Raw genomic sequence first — 24,909 nt, 5'->3', positions numbered from 1 at the left:
CCAGACCTGCTCCCCCACAGCTGCATCTTTTACACACGCACACAGAGATTACTCACCTCTCTCAGCTCCCCAGCCCCACAGGTTAGACAGCTCCACACACGTCTCCCATTCAGCCCATCTCTTCCCTGCACACACACAGCTCAGGAATGTTGCCCTTCCGCTGCGTGATGCTTTCTTTGGCCTTTGTAGCTTTTGTTCGCACAGGAAACTGAAGGCCCAATCCCACCAGGTCCCCTGGATGTCCCTGAGCACTGGGCACCGCACATACCCACCAATTCACCAGGAGGCACATCCCAGCCTCACCCGCTTTCTTGACACCCTCTAGGGCCCAGCCCTGGTGTCGCTAGGCAGCCCCCCACAGCGGTCCAGCTGTTGCCACGTCAGGCGCCGTGCTTGGTACCACTCAGGCTCCTAAGGGACTCAGATGCTGCTGTTTCCCCCTCTCGAACATGCAGCTGCCCCCCCCCCCCAGCGCGTACGTAGATTTTTAAAACGCTGAGCAAAATGCCTCTGGGGGTGGGAGCCAACGCGTTGCCTCGGGGGGAGTGTGACTCAGCAGCCGCACTCTGAGCTCACCGCTATCCACCCAGAGCCACATCACTGGCCCCTCCGGAGAGGCTGAGGATTTGCACCAGCGCAACGGGGATCTGACTCCAGCCCCGTGCTCTGAAGCAGAGATGGTATTTCTGGGTGCGGTAAAGACCAGCAGCCGTCTCCAGTCCAGTTCCCTTAGCTCGTCTTGAGCACACAACAGCCTCTCCTAAAATCCCCCCAGCTGCTAACCGCAGGGCAGCCCCGTCCAGGCAGGACACGGCAGTGTCTCCAGGAAGGGGTGACAGAGCTCGGAGGCCCCGAAGCCCTTTGTCCCCTGAGTTTTAAACAGGGGTCCCTTTGAGAATGTCAGCTCAGCAGAAGCCCGATGAAGGGACCCCAGGGGGCCCAGGACCCCTGACTGGAGCTGGGCGACGTGACACCGGAACCACTTTCCTGTTATCTGACTGAGGGCCAGTCAGGCCAAATACCGGCGACCTGGCGGGCGGGGGGGTCACAACCCCACCCCAATTTGGCCCAGTTGGGTGGGCAAGCCCCTCCCCCCATTTCTGCAGTCCTGTCAGCACCACCCGGGGCAGGGGCACTGTGGGGTTAGAGGCCCGAGCAGCCACCGGGCCATGCTAGGAGGTGACAAGGCGCATGGCAGTGATGGGCCTATCAGGGTTGTGCGCACAACCCACAGGACATTTGGTTAACTGCTGCCCATTAGGTTGCCAGAGTTGCGGGTTTCTGCCCAGGTAGGTATTGTCCTACTGCTATCGCTAAAGGGACGCCCACCGAAAGGGACGGCAGGTGCCAGGCGGCACGTGCGGTTTGCCCCCACCGCTGACGGGAGAGCCGTGCATCCCTTCTGCATCCTAGCAACGCGCGGCCACGGTTCCAGCAGCGCACCACCAAACTCCAGGTACGCAAGTCTCGTCTGGGAGACCGTCCGGGTTGCAACAATCTTGCGGCCGACTCGCCAGCCTAGGTTGCCCATTGCCGGAGCGTGCCCTAGCGTAGACAGAGCCACTAGCTTCCGTTCCTTCTCAAGGCACGATGAAGGCCTTGGCCACATGGGAGTCGAGGGCAAACCGCCATGAGGATGGAATTAGGAGTGGAAATTTCTGGCTGCCCAGCGTTCCCGCTAAGCTGAGCGCTGGGGTGGTCCCCTCCCTCCCCCAGGAGAAATTCTGACGCCACCCGCACGTCGTTTATTCTGCAGCTGGATGGGGAAAATTAGAGGCACTCTTAGCTGCCAGCCTCTGCGATTGCTGTCAAGGTGGAGCCAAGCCCTGCGAAGAACAGAGAGGGAGCTTCACAAAGGCCCTGCAAGGAAAAGCGAACGTTCAGAGGACTGGGAGCTGGATGGTGGGAACTGGCTCAGGGCTGGAGTGAGGCACCCACAGGTGGGATCTATGCAGAAGTCTGAGACCTTCATTTTCAGGGGGCCAGTGAGGCGCTACCATATGGGGACACAAGGTCCTCAGGGGCTGTAATTGCTGAGAGGATGATCAGGGTGAAACAGGCCAGAAGGCAGCTGCAGCCTCAGGCTTCTGGGGAGGGCAGAGGGCCAAGTACTGGAAATGCGTCTCCCCATCAGCCACCCCTGGGTAAAGCTCAGTGCAGTTATCGTACACAGACTCGTCTGCCGCTGTCCCCTTCGCCACAGGGGCTGAGCCCACAGCTGGGGGCGTCTTCCAGGAGCCTGGGCCAAGCCCCGTGCTGTGAGCCAGCACTTACGTCAGCAGTGCTGCTGGGTTCACAAGTTCAGGAAACTCGAGCTGCCTGGGCCCCTGCAGGGTGCAGCTATCTTTGGAGCTGTCTGGGACTGGCCATTCCCACCAGACTAGAACTGGCTGGAAGCTAGATTCACCCTAGGGTGGATCACCGAGCCCCCACACTGGGTTATGTCCAGTGTTCCCTGCAAGCTCAGCACTTGGGCAGCTGCCCAGGGGAGGTTCCAATGCCACCCAGCTGGTTAGCAGAGTGGGCAGCCTATGTTTCTATGGGCGGTCCACATCTGCACACGCCTCGGTGCACGTAACAAAATTTATTCCAACCGCAGACGGAAAAAACTAGAGGGATTGCTGGTTGTACCTGAAGGCTGGTGCCATTCAGATGCTCCTCTCTGCAAGTGTCACAAAGCTCCCTTTTAATTTAGAAAGGGGCCCAACAGCTTCCCAATTGATATACAGGCAAGGCCCAGTCACTTGAACTATGAAGCAAGCAGCATGGGCTGCCTGTGGAGGGAAAAGCCACCGCATACACTCGGCGCACAAGCAGTACTGAGATGTAGAGAGAAAGGAAGGAGCCTTGCAATGCAGTGGAGTTTGCCTGGGCCAGCCCCAGCCAGGAACAAACACGTTCCCCGCTGTGGAAGCTTTGGTCCTGAGAGTACCTCTAACCCACACACCCGGCAGCTGCATTTATTTCTCAAGTGCTTCCACAGGTCCCTTCGTTGCAGGTGCAGCCGGGCGTTGCCTCTGCTGTGGGCAGTCAGGTCCGTGGTTATGCACACGCAACACCCACCAGTTGTACAACATCTGCTTGCAGCGTTTCAGGTTACAGAGGAGAGCACACTCCCCCCTCGGTCCCACCTCTGTGACTAGCTCGACAACAAGCAACACCTCAGCACATCCTGAGCAGGGCTTGTGCTGCGACTTCCCAGTCCTTAGCAGGTGCTGGGTCGCCAAAGCGTCTCTGCACTGATTTACTGCTAATCCGCTCCAGAGCGACAATCCACACGCCCAGCACAGGACAAGGTTTCAGCTGCCTGCCCAGAACACCCCCCAGCCTTGCCAGCAAAGCCATGTCCCACCCAGAGCGCCCGCCTGCACCCATGTGACTGCAGGAGCAGTTCAGCATTTGCACATGCAGTTACCCTCACAGGAGGGCACAATGTAGAGCCCCCCCCCACTCCCGGGCTGAGCTCCTGCAACAATCAGCTGCAGCAGAGCTCCTTTGAAGGCAATAATCGAGAAGCTCCCCATCCTAATGCCAGTGTAACCTCCCACAGGGGGGCATGAACCTGGGACCGCTAGAGCTTAGTTCATGAGTGTCTACAGTCTGAGTGAAAGCCCAGCTGGTGCTCAGCTAAGGCTGTGCAGGAGACCCATTTTTTCTCTGGGTGAGTGGCCTAGGTGCCACTCGGTGTGACAGTGAACTATGCGCAGTAGGAGTGGGAGTTACACCATCGCTCGCTGCCCCAGGAAGGAGGGGAGCAAAGGGGAAGCTCTCCCTCTGCCCAGCACCTGGCCTGTGCCCAGCCGGCATCAGAACCTGGGGTCCAGGGAAGCTTGGACACTCCCCACTGCACAGCTGCCGCCTCTTTCAAACCACCCCGCAGCAGGCCCAGCGTGCAGCCAAAGGAAGGCAGAACACCGGCTTGGGCTTATTGTCCTCCCCGCGACAGGGATCTGAGTGTTCCTTAACCAGCAGGGTGGACAGCCACCGGGGTCCTGGGACAACGTGGAGGAGGGGGCCGGGCTCTGTGCTCCCGGAAGGGGCAGGGTCTAGGGCAGCCAGCCCTTAGCACCAGCTGGATGGCGACATTCCCCCACCGCTGCCTGCTGCCAGCTGCATGGAGTGGCAGAGCAGCGCTGCCAGGGCACTTCAAAGGAAGCCAGAGCTCCCGCCACCACCGCTGCTAAAGTAGCAATGGGCAGCTGTAGCTCCAGGCCCCAGGGGAACTGTCTCTTTTGCGCCCCCCGCATCGGCAGGCCTGTCCTCCACCATTGCTGTCGGGTGCAGACCCCTCCAATCCCAACAGACGGGAGGAGGGCAGGTCAGACATCTGCCACCCACCTCCCAGAGGCAGCCAGGCCACAGGAGAGGCTCGGGGGCAGGAGGAGAGAGGCACAGTGAGGAGCAGAGTGACTGCCCGGAGGCACCAGGGGCGGCACTCCTGCAAAACCACCTGGTGGTAAACATTCACGCCAGGGAATCCCCCTCACACCCCTGCCCTCACTCCAGCCAAGGGCTCAGCCCCTGGGCTCAGGCGGCAATACAGCTGTGCTGCCCCCCTCCGGGCCCATATGCTCGGCCTCAGGCCAGGCTGGTTTCTGGGGGCCCAGCATTCTCTAGACCTGAAGGTCTCCTTTCGCGGATGGCCGGCCTGCGGGCAGGGACAAGCCTCTGAGCGTAAAGAGCCAGGGTTACAGGCAAGCAGTGGCCGATTCCAGGAGTGAGCGGCCCCATACTCCATCGCTCCATTTTGTTTAAACTATTTGCTTGAGTGGCACACAAGAAAGGTGTCGTGTCATTCGGAAGTGGCAGATTTTATGCCCTGCATTGAAACTTATTTCTTTGTACCATGCTTAATTACTAGGCATAAGACTGCGGTTTCTAGATAGCAGCTGGTTATTTGGGTGTGTAACTATACACTGCTATTTTAATATGCTGGCAGGGGAAGGGGGGTGTGTTTGATTGTATTGTCCCAGGGCCCCGCCTGGTCTTAATCCGCCCTATGTGTGATGGCAAAGGAAAGGCCCCAGCCGTGGGCTCAGACGGGAAAGGCTGAGAACTCACGTGAAGATGGACTGTACAGAAACGGACGGGGCTGAGGGAAGGGCAAGAAGCAGAGAGGAATGAGGGGCCTGATACATGACGGTGACATAAGCACTGGGCATGAGACGGGACGGGGGCAATGGGCAGGAGATCGGGGTCCTGCAGGCCTGAGGCTGCACTAGCGGTAGTGAGAACAGATGAGCGTGGGACAGGGCAGGGTGAACACTCACGTGACAGGAGCCAAAGGCATCTGCACCTTGCCTAGGTGGGAAGCAGCCCCCACTACCTGACCAATACCAGCCCAGGCCTCTGGGATGGATGATCCTTGCTGCACCACAAGCTGGCTCACCCGGGCTGGTTTCACCCGTCCATCTCCTCTGCTCACCAGGTTCGGGGCGAAGCCACCCGCCATCAGGTGGAGAGTAATAGGAACTGAGCATCCAGTGACATGGAGGGAAGGAGACATGATGCCAGCCCCCAGGCCCGCGACTCGGCTAATGCAACAGGCCACTCACCTGGCTTATGCAGCCCGCATGCCGCCCGGGCAGCTCTGTGATTCTCTGCACCTTCCAGCTCTGCGCATTCCCTGGTGTGGCAGACACTGCCCTGGATCAGCCTCTGCCAGGAAGCCTCACTCGGCCAGACCCCGGGGAACCATGTTTGCTGCACAGTGGCTGCCGGCTGTCGCTGCCACCACCCGATGCATATTTGATGACTGCTTTTATTCTCGTCGCCACTCATGAGGAGCGAGGGGAGCTACCCTTTCCCGCAGAGGAGCTGAGGGATGAATGACAGGCAAGAAGCAGCACGCACGGCTCCCCTGGCCGTGCTGAGGGATGGAGCAGCAGCAAGGGAGACCATGGAGGATGGGACAAAACCCTCTCACAGGGGTGTAGCAGGGGAAGGTGCCACCCTGAGAGCAGCTACTTGCCAGGGCCTCTAGAAAAGGAAGCTAAACAGACTAGCTTGCCCCATAGCACCTCCTAGCGTGAGGCTTGAATCAGGGCTTGGAAGAACAGTGCCAGGGGATATTCAGTACCCTGCCAGCGCTGTCCCCCTGAACTAGCTGCTGTCTGTCGCAGGTCGAGAGGATCCTTCAGGGGAGCTCAGACCAAGGCATGAAGGTGGATGTTCTATTTTGCCAGTATAAAATGAACCCCTCCCCAGGAACCAGATGTGATCTTTAAAGCACTCGCTGTGGGCAGATGTTAATAGATTTAGCACATTGCTGGCACACAGAAGACCTGACTTTTGGTCCCCTACAATGGCACTGACTTACTATATGAGCTCTAGAAATTCACTCCCCGTCCCGCCGCCTTGGTTTCCCCGGCTGCATAGTGGGCCTGTCACCTACCTTTATGAATTAGATTTTGGAAGTAGCATTGGCAGATGTCAGCATTAGAGAGGTATCCTTATTTCCCCCCTCCTAGTACTGGAGCAGTGAATCATCCCAAAGGCTAAGCAATCTGTCAGCCAGTGGTGAGAACTGTTTGTAGTAACAGAATGTAGCTTTTATGTTCATGGGCTTGGAGAATGATGCATTGTGGGACAGCAAAGGGCCCCAATTCAAACCCCACAAAGGGCTGAGAACTTTTGCAGGTGGTTCAACTGAGACCATAAGGTCGTAGACTCTAAGGCGAGAAGGGACCGTTCTGATCTTCTTAGTTGGACCTCCTGCAGGCTGCAAAAACTCACCCAACTGCTCCTGTAATTGATAACTCAGAAGTTTGGGGTCTAAGTCTTCAAATCTCAAGGTAAAGACTTCCAGGTAGAGACCCAACATTTCCCCCAGGTCAAAGCAGTCTCTGCACCTGTTCCAGCTGGAATTCATCTTTCTAAATGGGGTTGATCAGAATTGCACACAAAGAAGTCTCCAGCAGCCTTTTGTACCAGTTCTAACACTTTCCTGTCTCCGCTGGAAATACCTCACCTGAGGCATCTGAGGATTGCCTTAGCTTTTTTCACAGCTGCATCACCTTGGCAGCTAATAGTAATCACCTACTACACCCAGGTCTTTCCCCTCCTGTGTCATTTCCAACTGATGTACCCTTTGCTTACAGCAAATACTCTTGTGAATTCCTAGGTGCCCGACCTCATACCTGGCATTATTAACTGTCATCCCATGTTATCTACTCCAATTTTCAAGGCTATCCTATCTCCTTGTGTGATATTCCAGCTTTCCTCCAGAGTGGCAACACCTCCCACCTTTGCGTCACCTGCCAATTGTATGAGCACCCTCCCACGTTTTGTGCCACAGTCATGAGAGAACAATTGGAACTGGCCTTGAGACCAATCTTGGAGGCCACCACTTTCAAGCCTGACCCTCCACCTTTCAGCACGACCCTCTGAAATCCTCAGCTCCGCGCCCCGCTTTTGATTTTGCGTCCTACTCCCCCTCATGGCCCATGTAATTTATAATTTCCCAGGTGGAAGCTGTTACTCCCACACAGTTTCTTACAGAGTAACAGACACAAGTTTAACAAGGCACTTTTATGCTCTCCTCTCCTGTTGGTGAGCCCATCCCTGCTGCAGAGTAATGGCACCTGTGGTCTGGAGTCTGCTGCAGTGTTCATTGTGCTGAGTCTTCCGAAAGTAAAGCCTGAACTGCAAATTACCGCCAATAGCTTCGCTCCCCACTGGGTGACCTCTGCATTTACCACACACCACCAGGAGAATTCACAAGTACGTGCCAGCAGGCAGTGCTTCCCTCAGAAGCCTCCTGAGCCAGTCTGCTCCAACGGAGGTTCACAGGCCTAGCTTGTTTGGGGTGACGCCGGTCTGTGTCTGAACCAATTAAGTTGTCACTGTAAGACCATGACCTGTGCAGCGCTTTCAATCTCACCAGGAAGGCAGCAGCAAAGCTAACCGAGGAACACCCATGGCTGTAGTTGTCTCATATTGAATTAAACAAGCATCACTGGGAGTCAAGCCCCTTTTTATTACCTTCCTGGTTAAATTAAACTATAAAAGGAGCGTTCCGCCCACCCAGCCTGCTTGGGTGCCTAGAACATGCACAGCCTTGTAGTTTTAAGCAGAACATGCTTCAAGCCCCAGCCATTGCCAGGACAAAAATCTCAAGGGAGGGAGCGTTGGGCTGTATAAAACTGAAATTGGACTTGTCAAAAATGGATGGCCACAAGGGACTTCAAGCCCACATTGTGTCCTGCTCCCTGTGCTGGGACTGGACCAAGCAAACCTGAAGAAAGCTGGAATTAATTGCCCTTCGGGGTATACAGACCACTCAGCCGCTGGCTCTCTTATCAGAAGAGGTGAGGGGGTTGCATTCAAATTAATAGCTTAATTTCACATTTCAGTTGCATTTAGTTGTATCTGACAGTGAGCAGTTTTACTGGTCAGGTGACCTACTTCCACAGCAAGAAAAACAGATGGAGAATTCTCTCCTCAACTGGGCCTTGTGAAAGTCATTCAACACTCTGCCACGTGGCTATCTTCTGTACAGAGGGCTGCCACTAATCTCTCCCTGGTGTGAAATGCCCCACTGTACACCAAGAGCCACATGAAGCAGCAACTTGGGAAATGGCACTTTGAGTGCAGAGCTAGCCACGTCAGCCTGAATCTTCACAAAACAAAAAGCAGCAGTCCTAAAAACCAGCCAAATAATTCATGAGCTTTTGTGGGACAGACCCCTTCTTCAGAAGAAAGCTCATCACATAATAAACTATTGTGTGAGTCTTTAAAGTGCCACATAACTGCTGGTTTGTTCAGGCTGATACGGCAAGAGGGAGGGCTGTGGGGCCAGACAGCATAACTAGCCCTATCATTTTGGCCAGAATAGCAGCGTTAACACCACGCTCTTGTGAAAACAGGGTGAGATCTTTAAGCACAATGGTAAGATTACAGTTGTACACTTCCTACAAGAGGCGGCATACACACTCAACACTCAGCCCTTCACTGTGTTCACAGACATTCTGCTGCTTCTAACCTGAGGGATGTAATTCAAATGCTTACAATTACCTAACAAGAGATTTTAAGCAAACTGCCTGTGGGCTCCTCTGAAGTGCCTGCCAGCCACTTTTATGGCTAGATCTCCACAGAAGCTAAGAGCATGTTTCCCAGCTTGGAAAGACACCTGAGCACACTTCCTAGGGTCCCAGCGGGTTTGTACTCAGTCCACTGACTCTAGCTGGAAGCCACGTTACAGCTACTACACTACTACTTTTAATGTACTAGGCTGAGCAGAGCTGGCCTGCATCTACGTACTCAACTTGGGAAGCATGTTTCCAGCTAGAGCATGGAAAGGGATATTCACTTAACAAGACCCCTCCTTCCTCACCACAGTTCTTCCAAACTGTTCTTGGGACGTACTGGGTTTGCCTTTGATCTCCACGGGGAATGAAGTAACCAGAGAAGTGAGACAACTTCCTTCAGGATGTTGCCCATTTCCTTCGATGGAAAGTGCTGGATTGGTGTTAAATTGTTTGCAAGAATCTAATCTTCCCCCACAAATAATTAGGCTCTTCAAGGACACCAGGAAAGATTCTGTATATGGATCATCTGCCCACTGTGCTCCCGCTGCTGTTACTGACAGTAATGTTTGCAGCACAGAAATGCTGGAGCTCATCTGGAAAAATATACAAAAACATTTCCAGACCTATCCATGCTTGCTTATAAGAAGCTGCTTGTGCTTAATGCAGAAGGAATTAGTTGCTCACTCTTGATCTGTTTCCTTCCCTGCTAAGTTTAATCACGGATCAGTTGCTTTATAAGGGGGGAAAAATTGTTAGCTTCTCAAACTATCAGGGAGAGATCTGATCGGTTATTTTGACAGTGGTTCCAATATTGATCCAACAGACATTTGAAAAAACCATCTCATCTAAAACAGATGATTAGCCATGTGATAACCCCAGCAAGATCACTTTTTGATTTACAACAGGCCTTTTAAAAGGCCATTGAGTATTCTTGTTTCCCCCACTGTCTTTGAGGAAGATGTGAGTTCACCATTACGACTCTCAAGTCACGTAATGGCTTTCCTGCATTGTCCTTGTCTAGTGCTTCAACACCAGTACCACTGAAACGCATTTCAAAATGAGCCAAGCTTTGTCTTGGCCTGTACAACCTTCATGGGAAATTTAAAGGGCAAGTCAATGTGCTGGAACAGCATCTCACTCAATTAGCAGACAGAAGTGCATGCCTTCAAAAGCCAGCCCAGGCATAACGCAGCTAATTTGGAGATTATTCTCTTGTAGCTTCTACCTGAGCCCTTATTCCCTCTGCATGCCAACTGTGAGCATAATCGTTACCCTACTAAGCTCAGCCTCACCTTTTTGACTTGTGCAATTTATCCAGCTCACATCAACCCTGGAACAGCTAATCTGTCCAGCTCTTCTCCATTCTTAGAGAGCCCTTTTGTTCACCCTTCATCATGCGACTACGGTCTCATGGTGCTGGGAGGTACTGACATCCTATGAGATACACGTCAGACTAGATAATATAGTGGATCCATTCTGGTCTTAAATTATGTGACATGTTACAATCAAATCCACTCTACCACACAGACCTTGTCATCTCAGTTGGCTAAAAAGGGCTGGGGGAGAGGGGATGACAAAGCAAATCTTTCCTTTTTGAGACACAAGAGCACAGTTCACATGAGATAACCAACTTTTATTTTCTTAAATAAAACACTTCCAGCCATTTCATCCTTAGTCAGTACGGAAGGAGCACAAAAGAGGTCGTGATCAGAGGAGCTACTCATCAAACCAGGCTTCATGGTTCAGAATTCTGATTGGGACGAAACTATTTTATCACAAAAGTAACTAAAAGCTCTTGGAGACTTTTGCTCATGGGAAGAAAGAGTCGGTATCTATCAGAGGCTATAAACTATTAGCAACAACATTTAATAAACCATGATTAGAAAATCCAAGTTTGGTGATGGAAGATCCCCATTCCAAGAAGCATCACTGTTCATTTAGTATAGCCAAAAAAGGCCATTGTACAGAATGGCACTTGAACCCAAATAGCTATTCCTGGGACTTGAGACCCTGGGGGTACATGATTTAGAGACAAGTGGTTTCCTGGCAACTATTCCTCAGGTACTAGATCAGAAACGGCGAAAGGCAGCGCAAAGCAGATTTTCCCCCAGGGAAACTCCGAATGCCACCTCCCTGACCTGTGACATGGACAGAAATGAATCCTCCCTAGGTCTCAGAGCTCTTCTAAGGTGTAGCTACTGCACCTGTGGCCTGGTTGTATATCAATTACTTTTTTCAGCACTGATTGGATCAGGATACACTACAGGCTGTGTCAGAGGGTTAACAGGGGGCTTGGCGTGCTGGTTTTACATTCAACAGAGTGGGATCTTCAAAAGCTCAGCCTAGGGCTGTCTCAGCTGTGAGAGATTGATGGCTGAAGTCACTGACATGCAGAACTAAGAAACCCTTGGAAGCTAGAAAAGCTGTGACTCTGAGCAGCCCTTGTACTGGGCAAGCGCAAAAGGGAAAGGATCACTTTAACAACACATGAAATGATAGGGATGTGCAAGGCATGGCTAACATCGCTCTATGCTGGTGTCAACAGCACCAAGAAGAGAGTCATATCTGGATGCACAAATCCAGACATTCTGATTGGCTGAGAAAGCTGCTGGTGGGTATAACGGATGGACGTGTTTGTGAGTTCTGCAGCAGTAGAAGATGCTGCCGGCTAAAGACTTCTCATCTCGCCCCAGCAAACAGGCTCCATGCTGCAGCTTTTAAAGATGCTATGCAAACAAGCTACCTTGCCTACCATGTCATCAGACAAGAAAGCCCTTGTCTCCCCCCTGCCACTTGTTGTCAGGGTATCCTGAGTCTCTTCCTGTCTCCAAAGGAGCAAGCTTCATGGAAGCCTGTGTGGCTTTGGAGCACCTTTTTTTTTTTTTGGCTTTTGTATTGTCAGAATAAGTCAGTTCTGATTCTAGAGAGTAGGGCAGGGTCAGGCACCAGTGAGCAGCAGCTAAGGCGGTTACTTCTTGACGATTTGGATGACATCTTCATGCTCCATGACATGAGTTAATCCTACTCTCTGGGGACTGTATTTTGTGCTGGTTCCCTGTAAACCAGGAGAAAGAAAATTGAAATGTGTTTGGAGTGGACACTTGAAATACAGGCAAATCAAATGCAGGCAGTATTAGTTTCTTACCCACACCAAGGCGTATTTGAACTGGCTGGCTAACGTTCTGTGAATTCGATGGCACTGCAGTAAGACAAGAGTGTGTGACAGTCAAATAATAATGCTTCGCTCCATATCCGCCTCTATTCTAGTCAGGTTTTCATGCTGTGCTCCTCGCTGTGGTGTCTGAGCACCCAAGCATTAGGCTTGAATGCACTGTGTTGATGATTGGCTCCATCTAATTATGAAAAAGTTGAGATTTCGCCCAGACTTCCAATACCCAGCGCTGTCTTAGTTTAACATCTTGCCACTACAAACAAGAACACCTTGGGTTCATGTTGTCAGAGCCATGTTCAAGAACAAACAAAGCATAAAGTAAATGTATTGGAACTATGTTTTTTTCTGTACAAAATTGCCATAAATAGCACCACAAAAGTGACATATTTTCCATCTGCCTGTTTGCAGAGCTTTATTAAATTAGCTTCATCGCCTTTCGTCTTGCAAAAAAATACTAGTAAGTTACTTAAACAGGAAAGAAATATTTGTTTCTATACCTCAGTTAGACCAAGCCAAAGAACACTAACAGGCAACAAAACACAAATGTGTTTTTTTCATAGGACAGCCTGAAATACACAAAATCCTACCGACAATCTCGGGTAGGAAGTCTGCATGGGACTCAGTGCCATTCAATCAGCAGAAAAGGCTCTTTCTTTGTGCTATTTACTTACCACATGCTCTACAGAAGCCCCTTTCCGGAGAATAATGGCATCTGTGAAGTCTGGTCTCTCTAGATGGCACACAAAAACAAGAAGGGAAAAGAGATCACGTTTCTTAAATGCAGAAAATGCTTTATATGATGCAGACCCCCTTGAATTTCCACCCCCAGCCCAGTTACACCTGAGAGCAGGCTGGCATGTAAAGCAGCCATTCACCTGAGGTATATTGCCTATTCCCTACACGCTGCAGTGGCAGGAAGTACAAATTGGACCTTTAAAGACCAATGGGAGGATCGATTCCATTTTCCAAGTACCTTTAAGGGTGATTTATTCTCTCTCAGGTACTAGAGGTATCTGGTCTACACTGCCTGATATTTACAAGTCAAGTTGATCTAAGTCAACCATTTCCTTATAATTCACAAGCCCATCCAGCCCCAATTTAATTCAATCTCCAAGGCAGGACCTCTATCACAACAGCCAAAGTCTAAACACGCTGCTTAAATAAAAGGACATCGCTGCTGCAGTTCGCTTGGAGAGCTTTATGTTTTTGGCTCTTGTCAGCTACCATAACAACTCTCTGACATTTACCCAACATTCAAGCTTGCAGTCCTCCCATGCCACATGCCACCATTACAGGGAAAATGACAGCTGTCCAAGGAGCCTCAGATGTTTGGGGAGTTAAAGCCAGCTGACAAGAGCTGCTCCTGCTCATCCTCAGCCCATGTGACATGAGTAAGCAGCCCCCGGGGAGTCTCAGGAGGGGTTGGTACTAACTTCCCTCCTTCCCAACCCCTCTGTGCACTCCTAGCGGAGACAGTGTATTATGACTCAAGACCAGCTGGGAAGTCAGGGACTCAACAACCCACAGACAGCCTCCCCTCATGCTCCTGAAAATCTCCCCCTTGGACTCTTCGTTTTGCCAGTCTGTGTTTTGCTTACGTCCTCTCTTCTTAGTGTAGATACAAGTAAGCGCCAGGTATTCCCACAGCTTCTCTAGTAAGTAGTCCAGGTTTAGCTTCATCCCACAGCTGCAAAACACCACAAACACCTCGGGTTAGTGCACTTCTCGGTCCCAAAACGCAAAGACGTGTGACTGAGAAGCCTATTAAGCTTTTCGATAGGTCAGAATGGGGAAACAGACGCTACTTTCCAAAGACACATCAGAATCAAAATGGCAGAGTCCATTAGTTGCACAGAACAGATAAAACCACAGAACAATTGCGATGACCTGGTCATTTCAACCTGCAGATGGTGCAGGGCAGCTGATAGCAGATTTGCCTCTCTCTGGGGGTAGAAGCCACTGGCTATTTTGTTACTAATGACAGGATACTTGTTCAGTTTCCCTCTCAGACACAGCAGCTGCGCGCCAAGGAGCACGCCCCTCTTTGGGATAGCGAAGGAAGTGGGGAATAACGAAGCGTAAAGCAACTTCTTTGAATGCAGAGTTTGTAGAAAGAGCGGACTGGTGGGCTTGCAAGCTCTTACCTGATCACAACACTGTTAGGTCTCCTAGCCAGACGATCTACTTCCTCCATAGATATCTGGTCAATCTTATTATAAACCTAATTCAAAAAGGGAAAACAACACATCCTTAGGAAATCAATTCAAGTGTAACTGCAAGCAAATACGCTACACCCAAGTGTTTACGAGGTTCTGCAGCTTCCCGTTCTCGCAGACATACGATATTGAGACATTGGGATTTGTTAAAAAATGCCTCGTATCAATGCTGATCAAAAACTTTTGGTAAACTGCGGAAGTTCATGTGCCTCAACACTACTGACAAGTTTTCCCACTTTAACATTCTTTCTTTTGGGGTCACCTGTAGTGTTTTGCTCTGGGATCTCATTATAAAGCCCAAGACGTTATCATATGGGACCCTCGAAACAAAAGGTGAGTCAATCTGTCATGTACCGACACTGTGCACGTATGGACACCGCGGTTGTCAGAGGAAATCAGCCATGGAACTTTCAGTCTCCAAAAGAAAAGTATCTACACCACCTGAAGTAGAAGAGGAACAATCAGCGGTAGGTAGCTTGCTGCTATAGTCACTGGGGCTAGCCGCAAGAGGGTGCTGGACGCATGCACCCAGCTGGTGTATTACACATATACTCTGTTAGCACCTGCGCAACAGGTAGCTAGTAGTTTTCTGGCAAGTGGTGGTTTTCTTAGCATGCTTCTCTCAAAGCAAGGCATCATGGTCCTCCCGCAAGACCATTCAATAGTTAGGGCCCGAATATTACACTGTCCAGTTAATTACGCAGAACTAAAAGTTGGCCCTGGGATACTCACATAAAGGCAGGGCATGTAGACTCTGTTACCAACAATCACGTCGATAAACTCATCAGGAGAACAATCTTCTCTAAACAGAACCTCGGCATTGAAGATTTCTGAGATGGACATCATTAAGGCCAAACTTCAGCTCTTGACTAGATACCTGGCACAGGCCCAATGGAGCTGATATTGTTGAAACTTGTATAATGGAGGGGACGGGCAGCTCAGGTGGCTCCCCCCAGTTCCTACCGCTTTTAATGACACCACCAGACTACTAACACTGCCACCTTGCCTCAGAATTACTATTACAGATACAATCCCGTTCTGGAACTCATTTTCACCTAGTGAGCTGAGATGTGGGAGGGTGCACAAGAGGAGCGACTTCCAGAGGTGGCTCCTTTCTGGGCTCCCCTTCAGGAAAGGATACTGTATTCATGGAGGATAAGCTGCACCAGCTTTTCTGAGCACTGGGTCAGCGTGACAGTCGAGTTGAAGGAGATGCCCCCACCCTTCTTTGGCTGGAAGAAGAAAACAAAACCCTTTTGTTATTCTGTAAAACTTTAAGCCCACGCGATCTGTGCTGCTAGAAAAAGGACAAGCGCTGAGGAATTTGAGCTTTACCAGAGCAGCAACTGCAAACCCATGAGTGTGCAGGGCCACTGTTCACTCTCACCTTGAAGTAGATGTTTGGTTTGCATTTGTTCAGTCGGATTCCTACTGATTCCAATTCCTTTTCCAAGAGAGATCTGTGAGGACAATGCAAATTAGTCTCTGGTACACTGGACTTAGTGCAAGCCAAAGAACACGGGGCCAAAGCTTGGCTTTCCAGCAGCTCGTGCCCTGAGGTTTCCCAGCTCTAAATCACCACCCTCTTGAGCGTTGCTATACCATGACTGAGGCCCTCCCACATAGCAAAGCTTCTCACCCGGACCCAAGAACACTGCCATGAAGTGGAAACCTCAAACATAAAGATACCATCGAATAATTTATTATCCTTTCCTGGCTAGGCCTTATGTTGCTGTCCTTCCCCACATGAAGCCAGAACTCGCCGCAAGTTTAGTAAATGCTGTGGCTGGCTAGACAGTAGGCATTTCCTTTGAGTGCAACCAAGTTCCCTGCCCAAGCCTGGGGTGCTTGCTTGGAAGCCCAGGCAATAATCTGCAGTAACCCTTGTCTTGTTAACACAAAGGCTAAAACGCCCTGGTAGAAGTTTAAACAAACTGAAACACAGTAAATGAGTAGCCTCATTATGTACAGATTTTTAGACGTGCCAGTGGAAGTGGAAGAACAATTTAGCAAAAGCCTGCAGAGGCAGTTCATTGTGGAATACCTGCGGAGAGGGGCCTTACACTGAGACAATGATCCCAAGAGCATTAGAATAAAATTACTAGTCTAATATAGATTATATTAAGACATTAGTAAATATCTAGAGAGTCCGCCAGTATAGAAAGGATGTGGATGCATTGGAGAGGGTCCAGTGGAGGGCAACGAAAATGATTTGGCGGCTGGAGCACATGACCTATGAGGAGCAACTGAGGAATTTTGGCTTAATTAGTTTGCAGAAGAGAAGAGTGAGGGGGGATTTGACAGCAGCCTTCAACTTCCTGAAGAGGGCTCTAAAGAGGATAGAGAGATGCTGTTACCCACAGTGATGGATGGGAGAATAAGGAGCAAGGGCCTCAAGTTAAACAGTGGAAGGTGTAGGTTGGATATTAGGAAAACCTATTTCCACAGGAGGGAGGTGAAGCACTGGAATGCGTTACCTAGAGAGGTTGCAGATCTCCATCCCTAGAGGTTTCTAAGTCCCAGCTTAATAAGGTCCTGGCTGGGATGATTTAGTTCGGGTTGGTCATGCTTTGCGCAGGGGGCTGGACTCAATCTCCTGAGGTCCCTTCCAGCCCTAACATTCTATGATCTAGAGTGCTGTATACAAGGAGATGCCTAGTTTGCCTTCACAGCTGGGAAGTATCACATCATCTGGATTCCTTCATCGGCTGACCAGTGCAAAACCGAATAAACTGCTCCCCATGCTCACCTCTGCACTTCGCCTTTGGTAGCATCCAGCATCATAATAACTACATCAGCGGTCCTAGCCACAGCTATCACCTGACGTCCTCTCCCTTTTCCTGCAATGGAAAGATTCGATGTCATACTGTAGGAAGGCAGAATAGCTGAAAGTTTCCTTGAACCAGAAGCCGTCCCATGGGACTTCTTAGCAAAAAAGAAATGTTTCATTCCTGCTTCGGCTGCACTAACCTGCAGGGAAGGCGATCAGGCAAATCGCGCCAACGCTCCATCAGAGGTCTTGCAAGTTGCAATATGTGCATGTTTCCTATAGAAACGCACCAAGATTGGAAGACCAATCCAACTGCTTATCAACAGAGAGCGCTACACAGACACACAAGGGACTGGGCTCTAAGCAATCACAGGACCCATCCCTCTAGTAGCATGGGGCTGGGATGGGAACCACTCAGCCGTAGCATGAGGGGCAAGCAGTTCTGGATGAGCAAGCACTCCTCCTGCCAGCAGCCAGTGGAGAGGCATTGCAATCCCATCAGACTACCTTCTTTCCAAGAATCCAAGTATGTGCAATTATCTATTTTTCCTGCACTGAAGTGAAGATACCCAAAACAGGGAAAAGGAAAACCCTGAACTCTCAATTCAGATCAGCAAAGACTCACTTTCTGATCAGACGTGAAAAGAGATGTTTATTAGCCAAACTATACTGGGCTCAGAAGATTCCCATGGCTTGAAGGACTGGTAGACAAAGAGAGAGGAAAAAGGTGGTTCCCAAATCAACAAGCCACAGTAGAACTCTCAGAACCACCCAGGTGATCAGAACCAAACAGTATTTCTTGCCTTGCTTAACTCTCCTCTTGTACAGCTCCCCTTTCTCTCTCTAGTGCCCAACATCAAAAACTTCCCCGTAAAGGAAAAGGACAGATGAGCAGAGCCAAGAGTCCTCCCGAATACAGAGGTTTGCTCACTTCACTATCCACAGCTAGAACCAGCATCTTCTCTAACAGAATATGCCTTTTACAGTTCAGGGATCCTTTTCCAATTGTCTCTCACATTCAAGACCTCAGGTTTCAAGTCTAAGGTGTTCACATAGTCTATGACCAGGCTGGAAAGACTGGTCCCATTAAACACTTCACACGCAGTACTGAGAGCACTGGCACACCTTACATTAATGTAAGAGCTTACTGACCTTGTGCTGCTCCTTCAATAATTCCAGGCAGATCCAAGAGTTGAATGTTTGCTCCTTTGTACTGCAAGAGAGGAAGGAGAGAAGATTATGAGGAGTTGCACAAACCCTTCTAAACTGCTTTCCTAACATCAGCTAAGCACTCAATCTATTGTAAACTGAATGCCACATTCTAAAATCAACGAGGCATAGGGCAGGGCAAAATCTGGCCCAGTAAGTTTAGGATTCCAGTGAGCTGGAAATAACTGGGAGCATTTTTCCCCGAGAATCTAGTTCACTAACTTGCTGCAAATCCCTCTTCCACCTCAAGATCCATTTTACCGCAGCAGTTGATGGCCAACACTAGTAAAAATTCTAGATCATGACAACAAAAATGACAAGATTAGAGCATCATATGGCTGTAATATTATTTTGGTCCTCTGATCAAAGAAACTTGTCTATACAGGTAATAAGAAGTTTCTTATCTGGTTCAACATGAGACGTGAAAATGTTGCTGTCCTTTTGTGACTGGATTCAGAACTACAGCTGTGGGTAAGTCGCTATAATAGTACAGCTAACAGAGTAGCCTAACAAAAAAGCTTTAACTCAAGTGATGACGGTCAATTGCTTATGGAACAGTGGGAGGAGAGTTACATTCCCACCATTGCACTCAATTTTTGAATTATGACACTGTATAACAAAGCTGCAGGTGACCACAGATTTGTTACAGTACTTATATGTTTTGACATCAATGGCTTTGTTTTGATGATTTTAACTCAGCCTGAATTTTCACCCCCACATTCACATTATACTCAGATGCTTTTCACTTTGGTGCCATTTATAATTTGCTTGAGTAATGGATACTCAGGGCACAAGCAGCAAAAACTCCTCCAGCACAGGAGTTGTCCTATCTGCTTTCCAAACTGATTACAGCACAGATTGCCTTTTTTAAAGCTTCATTAAAAACAAATCTATCAAGGCTTCCAGCCAACTAGTCAAAAGTGCCAATGCTGTTCTTAAAAAAATCAGTTGAGAATTCTCTTATTGCCTGGCCACTCTAAGGCTACGTCTACACTTACCAAAAACTTCAAAATGGCCGTGCTAATGGTCAGATGGAAGAATACTAATGAGGCGCTGAACTGCTGAAATTATATCATAGGAATAAGGGAATTTCAATGTTGGTGGGATCCTTTCAAAAAGGATCTCCGTGTAGCTGAGCCACGCAGGAGCGACACGCAGCAATTTCAAAGTGCCGCGGCCGGTAGCGTGCCAATGAGGCGCTGAATATGCATTTCAGTGCCTCATTAGTATTCTTCGATCTGGCCATTAGCACGGCCATTTCAGTTTATGTAAGTGTAGACAAAGCCAAAATGTAGAGTTCGACTCTCCAGCACATGCTGCCTGTCTCAGAGGAGCAATGCTCCCTGCGTAAATACCAGACTCCATAGACCTAAATGCAAATGCTTAAGACCTTTCAAGACTTCAAAAACAAGCTGGGAAGAAGGGACCTTTCAAAAAAGCTGCTTCTGAGGCTCCCCACCACCCCACACACATATAGTGCATCTCTACAGATTTTAGATATTGTTATAGCAACAGCTTACGGCATAGAATACAGGCAAATCACACTTACTTCTATGACACCTGGGATACACGTCAGCGTTGTGAATTCATAGGAGGCAGCTTCACTGGCTGTGGAGGTCATTAAACTCAGAAATGTGGACTGAAAGACAAGGTATCATAACTTGAAAGATATGAACAAATGCAGCTGGCCGACGTGAGGGGTGAGGAGGAAGGGGACAAACGCCTCGGGGTCTGGCAATTCAAAAGGGCCCAGAACTCCCAGACACTGTCGCCACCTTTAAATTGCTGCCAAAACCCCAAGTGGTACACTCCAGGCAGTTGCAAAAGGGCTGGCAAGGGAGAAGGCTAGCCCCAGCCCTGCCCCTTCGGCCTCAAGCCCCACCCCTCCTGGGAGTGTGGGGCCACGCCTCACCTTGCCCAAGGGCCTGGCAATTTTGTCAGCCCCCTTGAAGAAATGACATCATTAGTAAACATGTAAAGTTAGATGGAAACAATGCACATCGATGACTGCTGAACTGGCATGGGGAGAAAACCATTCTGGTTTTAATGGCCACATTAAAACTTGATATGCTTGACTTGGGTGTTTTACAGGTGAAGTGGCATACCTGGCATGTTCTCTTGAATGTCAGTTACCAGACTAGCCTTAGACATTTTACTATGGTACCACTGTCAGATGGGAACAAATAAAAAGGTTTTGGGGTGCACCAAGCATGCTTTGCATGAAAAAGTGATAAAAGACTTTGCCCAATTTTAGCTTGCTGGTCTGGGTGTGTGAGCAACGTTCTTTCTATTCATTTTTGGCCCATAAACACTTACGTTGCTGAAATACACTCAAAGTCAGAGACATTAGCCATCAGCTAACAAAAGTGTCTTTCAAAAGGCTATGAGAACAAACTTAGGAACTGCACATGCTAGAGAGTCAACTCTGATAGTCACTGACCTTACCCACAGAGGGAAAGCCAATCAGTGCCACTCGGGCATCTCCAGATTTCATCACATCGAAACCTTCTCCTTTAGCTGCCGCAGATTTGGAGGGTTCTAGAAGTTGAGCTCTGTATTTTGCGAGCTTTGCCTTCAGCAAGCCAAGATGGTACTCGGTAGCTTAAACAAAATAGCAACAACAGTTCACAACCAAACAGCCTGCACCAGCCTTGAAATATGCACTTATCTCCCTCCTAGCTCAAGTGACTTATTTCTAGTATGGGAACTGCAGCAGTTAGGACATTTGTACAGATTAATTTTGTAACTCACGTTAGGTGTTTTAAAGCTATTTATATTTCAGGTTGCACAAAACACTGAAATAAAGGTAGCTCCTCCTGAAAAGTTTCCAGTCTGATAAAGAAGAAGACTCCAAGGGGGAGAAAATAACAGGGTTTTGTATTTTCGCCCCTACCCCCACTTTATTTAATTATTACAAACTCACTTCTTGTGATGTAAATTATATCATTACATCTATTCCCAAAAGCACATCAAGACAGAAGTGTAAGTCACACATGAGGTGTAAGTGCAAGTTACACGAGTTTGCACCAAAACAGCATCCTGTAGGTGTGCATAACATACAGCCAGTCAATTCTCTGGGGTGCAAATGGAGCACCCCCAAAAGGGCTGGAAAACTGAGTGAAAGCAAAAAGGAAAGGGCTGTGAGAATGGCTCCCATCTTCTCACAACCCCGACCCCTCTGCCCTGCCTGCCCCCACCCCACCTCTTTCCCATCTCTCTCTGCTCGCCCCCACCGCTCCCCTCATCCTCGCTGCCAGCCTCCCCCCACCTCACCTCCTCCCTTCATCCCATCCCCCACCTCTTCCCCTCACCTACCGCCAGCCCCCCGCCTTCTCTCCCACCTCATCCCATTGCCCACCCCCACCTCATCCCCTCACTCCATCCCATCCCCCCGCCTTCTCTCCCACCTCATCCCATTGCCCCCCCACCTCTTCCCCTCACTCCATCCCATCCCATCCCCCCACCAGCCCCCCGCCTTCTCTCCCACCTCATCCCATTGCCCCCCCACCTCTTCCCCTCACTCCATCCCATCCCCCCGCCTTCTCTCCCACCTCATCCCATTGCCCCCCCACCCCTTCCCCTCACTCCATCCCATCCCATCCCCCCACCAGCCCCCCGCCTTCTCTCCCACCTCATCCCATTGCCCCCCCACCTCTTCCCCTCACTCCATCCCATCCCATCCCCCCGCCTTCTCTCCCACCTCATCCCATTGCCCCCCCACCCCTTCCCCTCACTCCATCCCATCCCATCCCATCCCCCCACCTTCTCTCCCACCTCATCCCATTGCCCCCCCACCCCTTCCCCTCACTCCATCCCATCCCATCCCATCCCCCCACCTTCTCTCCCACCTCATCCCATTGCCCACCCCCACCCCTTCCCCTCACTCCATCCCATCCCATCCCCCCACCAGTCCCCCACCTTCTCTCCCACCTCATCCCATTGCCCCCCCCATCCCTTCCCCTCACTCCATCCCAGCCCCGCCCGCCGCCGCGGCCCCGGTCCCCCCGGACCTTTGTTCTTCTGGGTGCGCGAGATCTCCTTCTCGATCTCCGAGATCTTCTCCAGGATCCCCATAGCGCCGGCGGGGGCAGCCGGGCAGCGCGGAGTTCTGGTGGGGGGCGGGGGTCCAACGCGGGCACCGAGGCCTCCGCCGCCTCCTCGCCCGGAAGCGGCCGCCGGCTGGTCCGCCCGCACTAATCCCCCCGCCGGCGTGAGAGGGGGCGGCCGGTGCGCCCGAGTTGCGGTCCGGCCGGGCCCGCCGCAAGGGTTCCGGGAGCACAAAGGTTCCGCCGCTAGGGCAGAGTCCTGGGGCTAGACCCGCTGCTGCTGCTGCACCCAGCCAGCACCAGCCCAGCCCAGCCGTGCAGTGCCGCCTCCCCTGCCCAGAACCAGCCGGCTGCTGCCCTCCCCCAGGGCAGGCGGGGTTCAGCCCCTCTGCCCTTCACTGGCAGGAGGCCTGGTCTTTGCAGGATTGCTGCTCTGTGGAGGGACTGAGGTGGCTAACGCCCCCAAGCCCCCAGGGGCAGGGCAGGGCAGGGCTCCTCTCAGCAATCCACGGCCGCCCTGTACCAGTGCCAAGGGGACAAGGTGGGGGGCTGGGGGCCACTTTTCAAAGCGTCACCCCCTGCCCACACCCCCACGAAACCGGAAGCCTCCCCCTCTTTTAATCAATCAGAAAGCTCCATCTTCTGCAACGGTGCTTCTCTTGCATGCGAGAGCTGATTTCACTGGATGCATTGGGCCCTTGGCTCTGCCATTAGTTTCAAGGGCTGGGCAAGTCTGGCCCCAGATTATTTTTCAGACAAGGGCCAGGACCACTTTAGTTGTATTTTATAAAGCAGCGATGGTTTTGCATTGGCATATTTGATAAGAGAAGGAGTATTTAAATAATCAGCACCTAAGCAGATGCAGCAAAGCCACTCTACAAGACTCTTCCCTTCCTAGTCTAGCACTGAGAAACATGCTGTTATATACAGACTGCACAGGGATGGTTGGTAGCAGGAAAAAAATGTCAGTTCTATATTACTAATCGGAGGAATGCCACAAAATGGTAACATACAAATCCTATCCCCTTTTACAATGTGCCAAGGCTTACATCTATACACACACTACACCCAACTTCCTATTTTCCTTTACACTTTTGCCACAGAAAATCAGCCATGGCTTGTGGGTGTAGGAGGGAGCATATGAGGGAATATTTTGAAGAAATTCTTTCCCTAAGTAAAAATGAAAATGTGTCAAATATAAGCAGAGCAAGAATGCGATGCAGGGCCTAGTTACATGAATGAAACTTCAGAAGGAAAACTACTTACTGAGAGAAAAGCATGCAGCTGAAAACGTGGATACATTTGAAGAACAATGTGGACCAAATGGTTAGTAACTTAAAGGATTCACTATGCACTGTATCATTCTTCAAGACTCTCTCAGTCTTTCTTTTCTAACAACATCCAGCTTGGGAATTGACTTTTAAAGCTCACCTATACTAAGAGGCAATCTTGTTAGGTTTAGAAAATTGACTTTTAAATCTCACCTATACTAAGAGGCAATCTTGTTAGGTTTAGAACCTATCATCCCAAATATTCAGTACAGAAAGCTGCAGTGAAAGAAATCTAGAGGTGCCATTGTCATTTCCTTATTAAATAATACATGCCCCTCATTTTGCAACATCGTGGTCACAGACCATAACGATGCTGCTGAAAGTCTAGTCCCTATTTTACTTTGGCATAACTAAGCATTTTGAAGGCAATTCCATCTTATACTTGTTTTTTCAAAAAACAGAAGTGCCAGTAAGTTCAACAGAGCTTATTCCAACATTAAGTGCAATCAGCCTTTGCTTTTTTGGATAATTTGGAATAGGATCTGTAAGCTCAGTGGTTTGAGCATTGGTCTAGTAAACCCAGGGTTGTGAGTTCAGCCCTTGAGGGGCCCATTTAGGGGTCTGTAGCAAATAGATTTGGGGCGGGGGGGGGAGAGTTAGGGATGGTGCTTTGTTCTGCTGAGATGGCAGAAGACTGGAGTTGATGACCTCTCAAGGTCCCTTCCAGTTCTACAGGATGCATATCTCCATATCCTTACTGGAAAAAATGTAAATGATTAACTGAATGGAGGAGAAAGAAGAACTGAGAACAATTATTCAAAATGTTTTAAAATTTTGTTTCAGGATCCCATTTAAGCATAAGAGACTTTGACTGTATTTGCAACAAGGTCACAGTCATCAGTTGGTATTTTTAGCAGCAGTCCTGCAACTAAACTTATTGCAGATAATTAAGTAGCAGTAGCAAGCAAAAGATTTCAATCATGCTTTAAAACCACCACCATGGATGGGTTTGTAGTAGAGACCAGGAAATACCAACAAGACACCATAGATGAAAAAATTCTTTGGTTCATTTATGCCAGAAATTCTCCTTTTCACATTGTTAAACACACTTCATTGGCATGGTAGATTCCTTACAACCAGACTACGCTCCATGTGGTACAGCAGACATTGGTGGACATTTGCTGTGTACGTATGAG

General features: G+C 49.8%; 1 protein-coding gene across 1 annotated transcript; it reads right to left on the bottom strand.

The window, feature by feature from the left end:
* Window positions 1-10,642: 10,642 nt before the first annotated feature.
* DRG2 (developmentally regulated GTP binding protein 2) lies at window positions 10,643-22,764 on the bottom strand. Its single transcript, XM_075010273.1, has 13 exons — window positions 22,407-22,764; window positions 20,837-20,997; window positions 19,946-20,035; window positions 18,340-18,400; window positions 17,167-17,257; window positions 15,805-15,877; window positions 15,559-15,649; window positions 15,150-15,247; window positions 14,346-14,422; window positions 13,800-13,888; window positions 12,873-12,931; window positions 12,175-12,228; window positions 10,643-12,084 (listed from the first exon to the last, which is right to left on the bottom strand). The coding sequence occupies exons 1-13, from the start codon at window positions 22,468-22,470 to the stop codon at window positions 11,998-12,000; spliced, it is 1,095 nt and encodes a 364-aa protein (XP_074866374.1). The 5' UTR covers window positions 22,471-22,764; the 3' UTR covers window positions 10,643-11,997.
* Window positions 22,765-24,909: the final 2,145 nt, after the last annotated feature.

Source organism: Carettochelys insculpta, chromosome 16 (assembly GCF_033958435.1).
Source record: "Carettochelys insculpta isolate YL-2023 chromosome 16, ASM3395843v1, whole genome shotgun sequence".
Taxonomy (NCBI): domain Eukaryota; kingdom Metazoa; phylum Chordata; order Testudines; family Carettochelyidae; genus Carettochelys; species Carettochelys insculpta.
Note: the sequence above shows the minus strand (reverse complement) of the source record. Positions and strands in the feature narration are given on the sequence as shown.

Bases quoted from the DNA above. Each gene is read 5' to 3' on its own strand.
- DRG2 (XM_075010273.1), bottom strand. From the start codon at position 22,470: ATGGGGATCCTGGAGAAGATCTCGGAGATCGAGAAGGAGATCTCGCGC. The intron at 20,998-22,406 runs GTCCGGGGGGAC...ATTTTGTTTAAG, and splicing joins GCGCACCCAGAAGAACAAAG to CTACCGAGTACCATCTTGGC. The intron at 12,932-13,799 runs GTAAGCAAAACA...TGTGCCATCTAG, and splicing joins CTACACTAAGAAGAGAGGAC to AGAGACCAGACTTCACAGAT.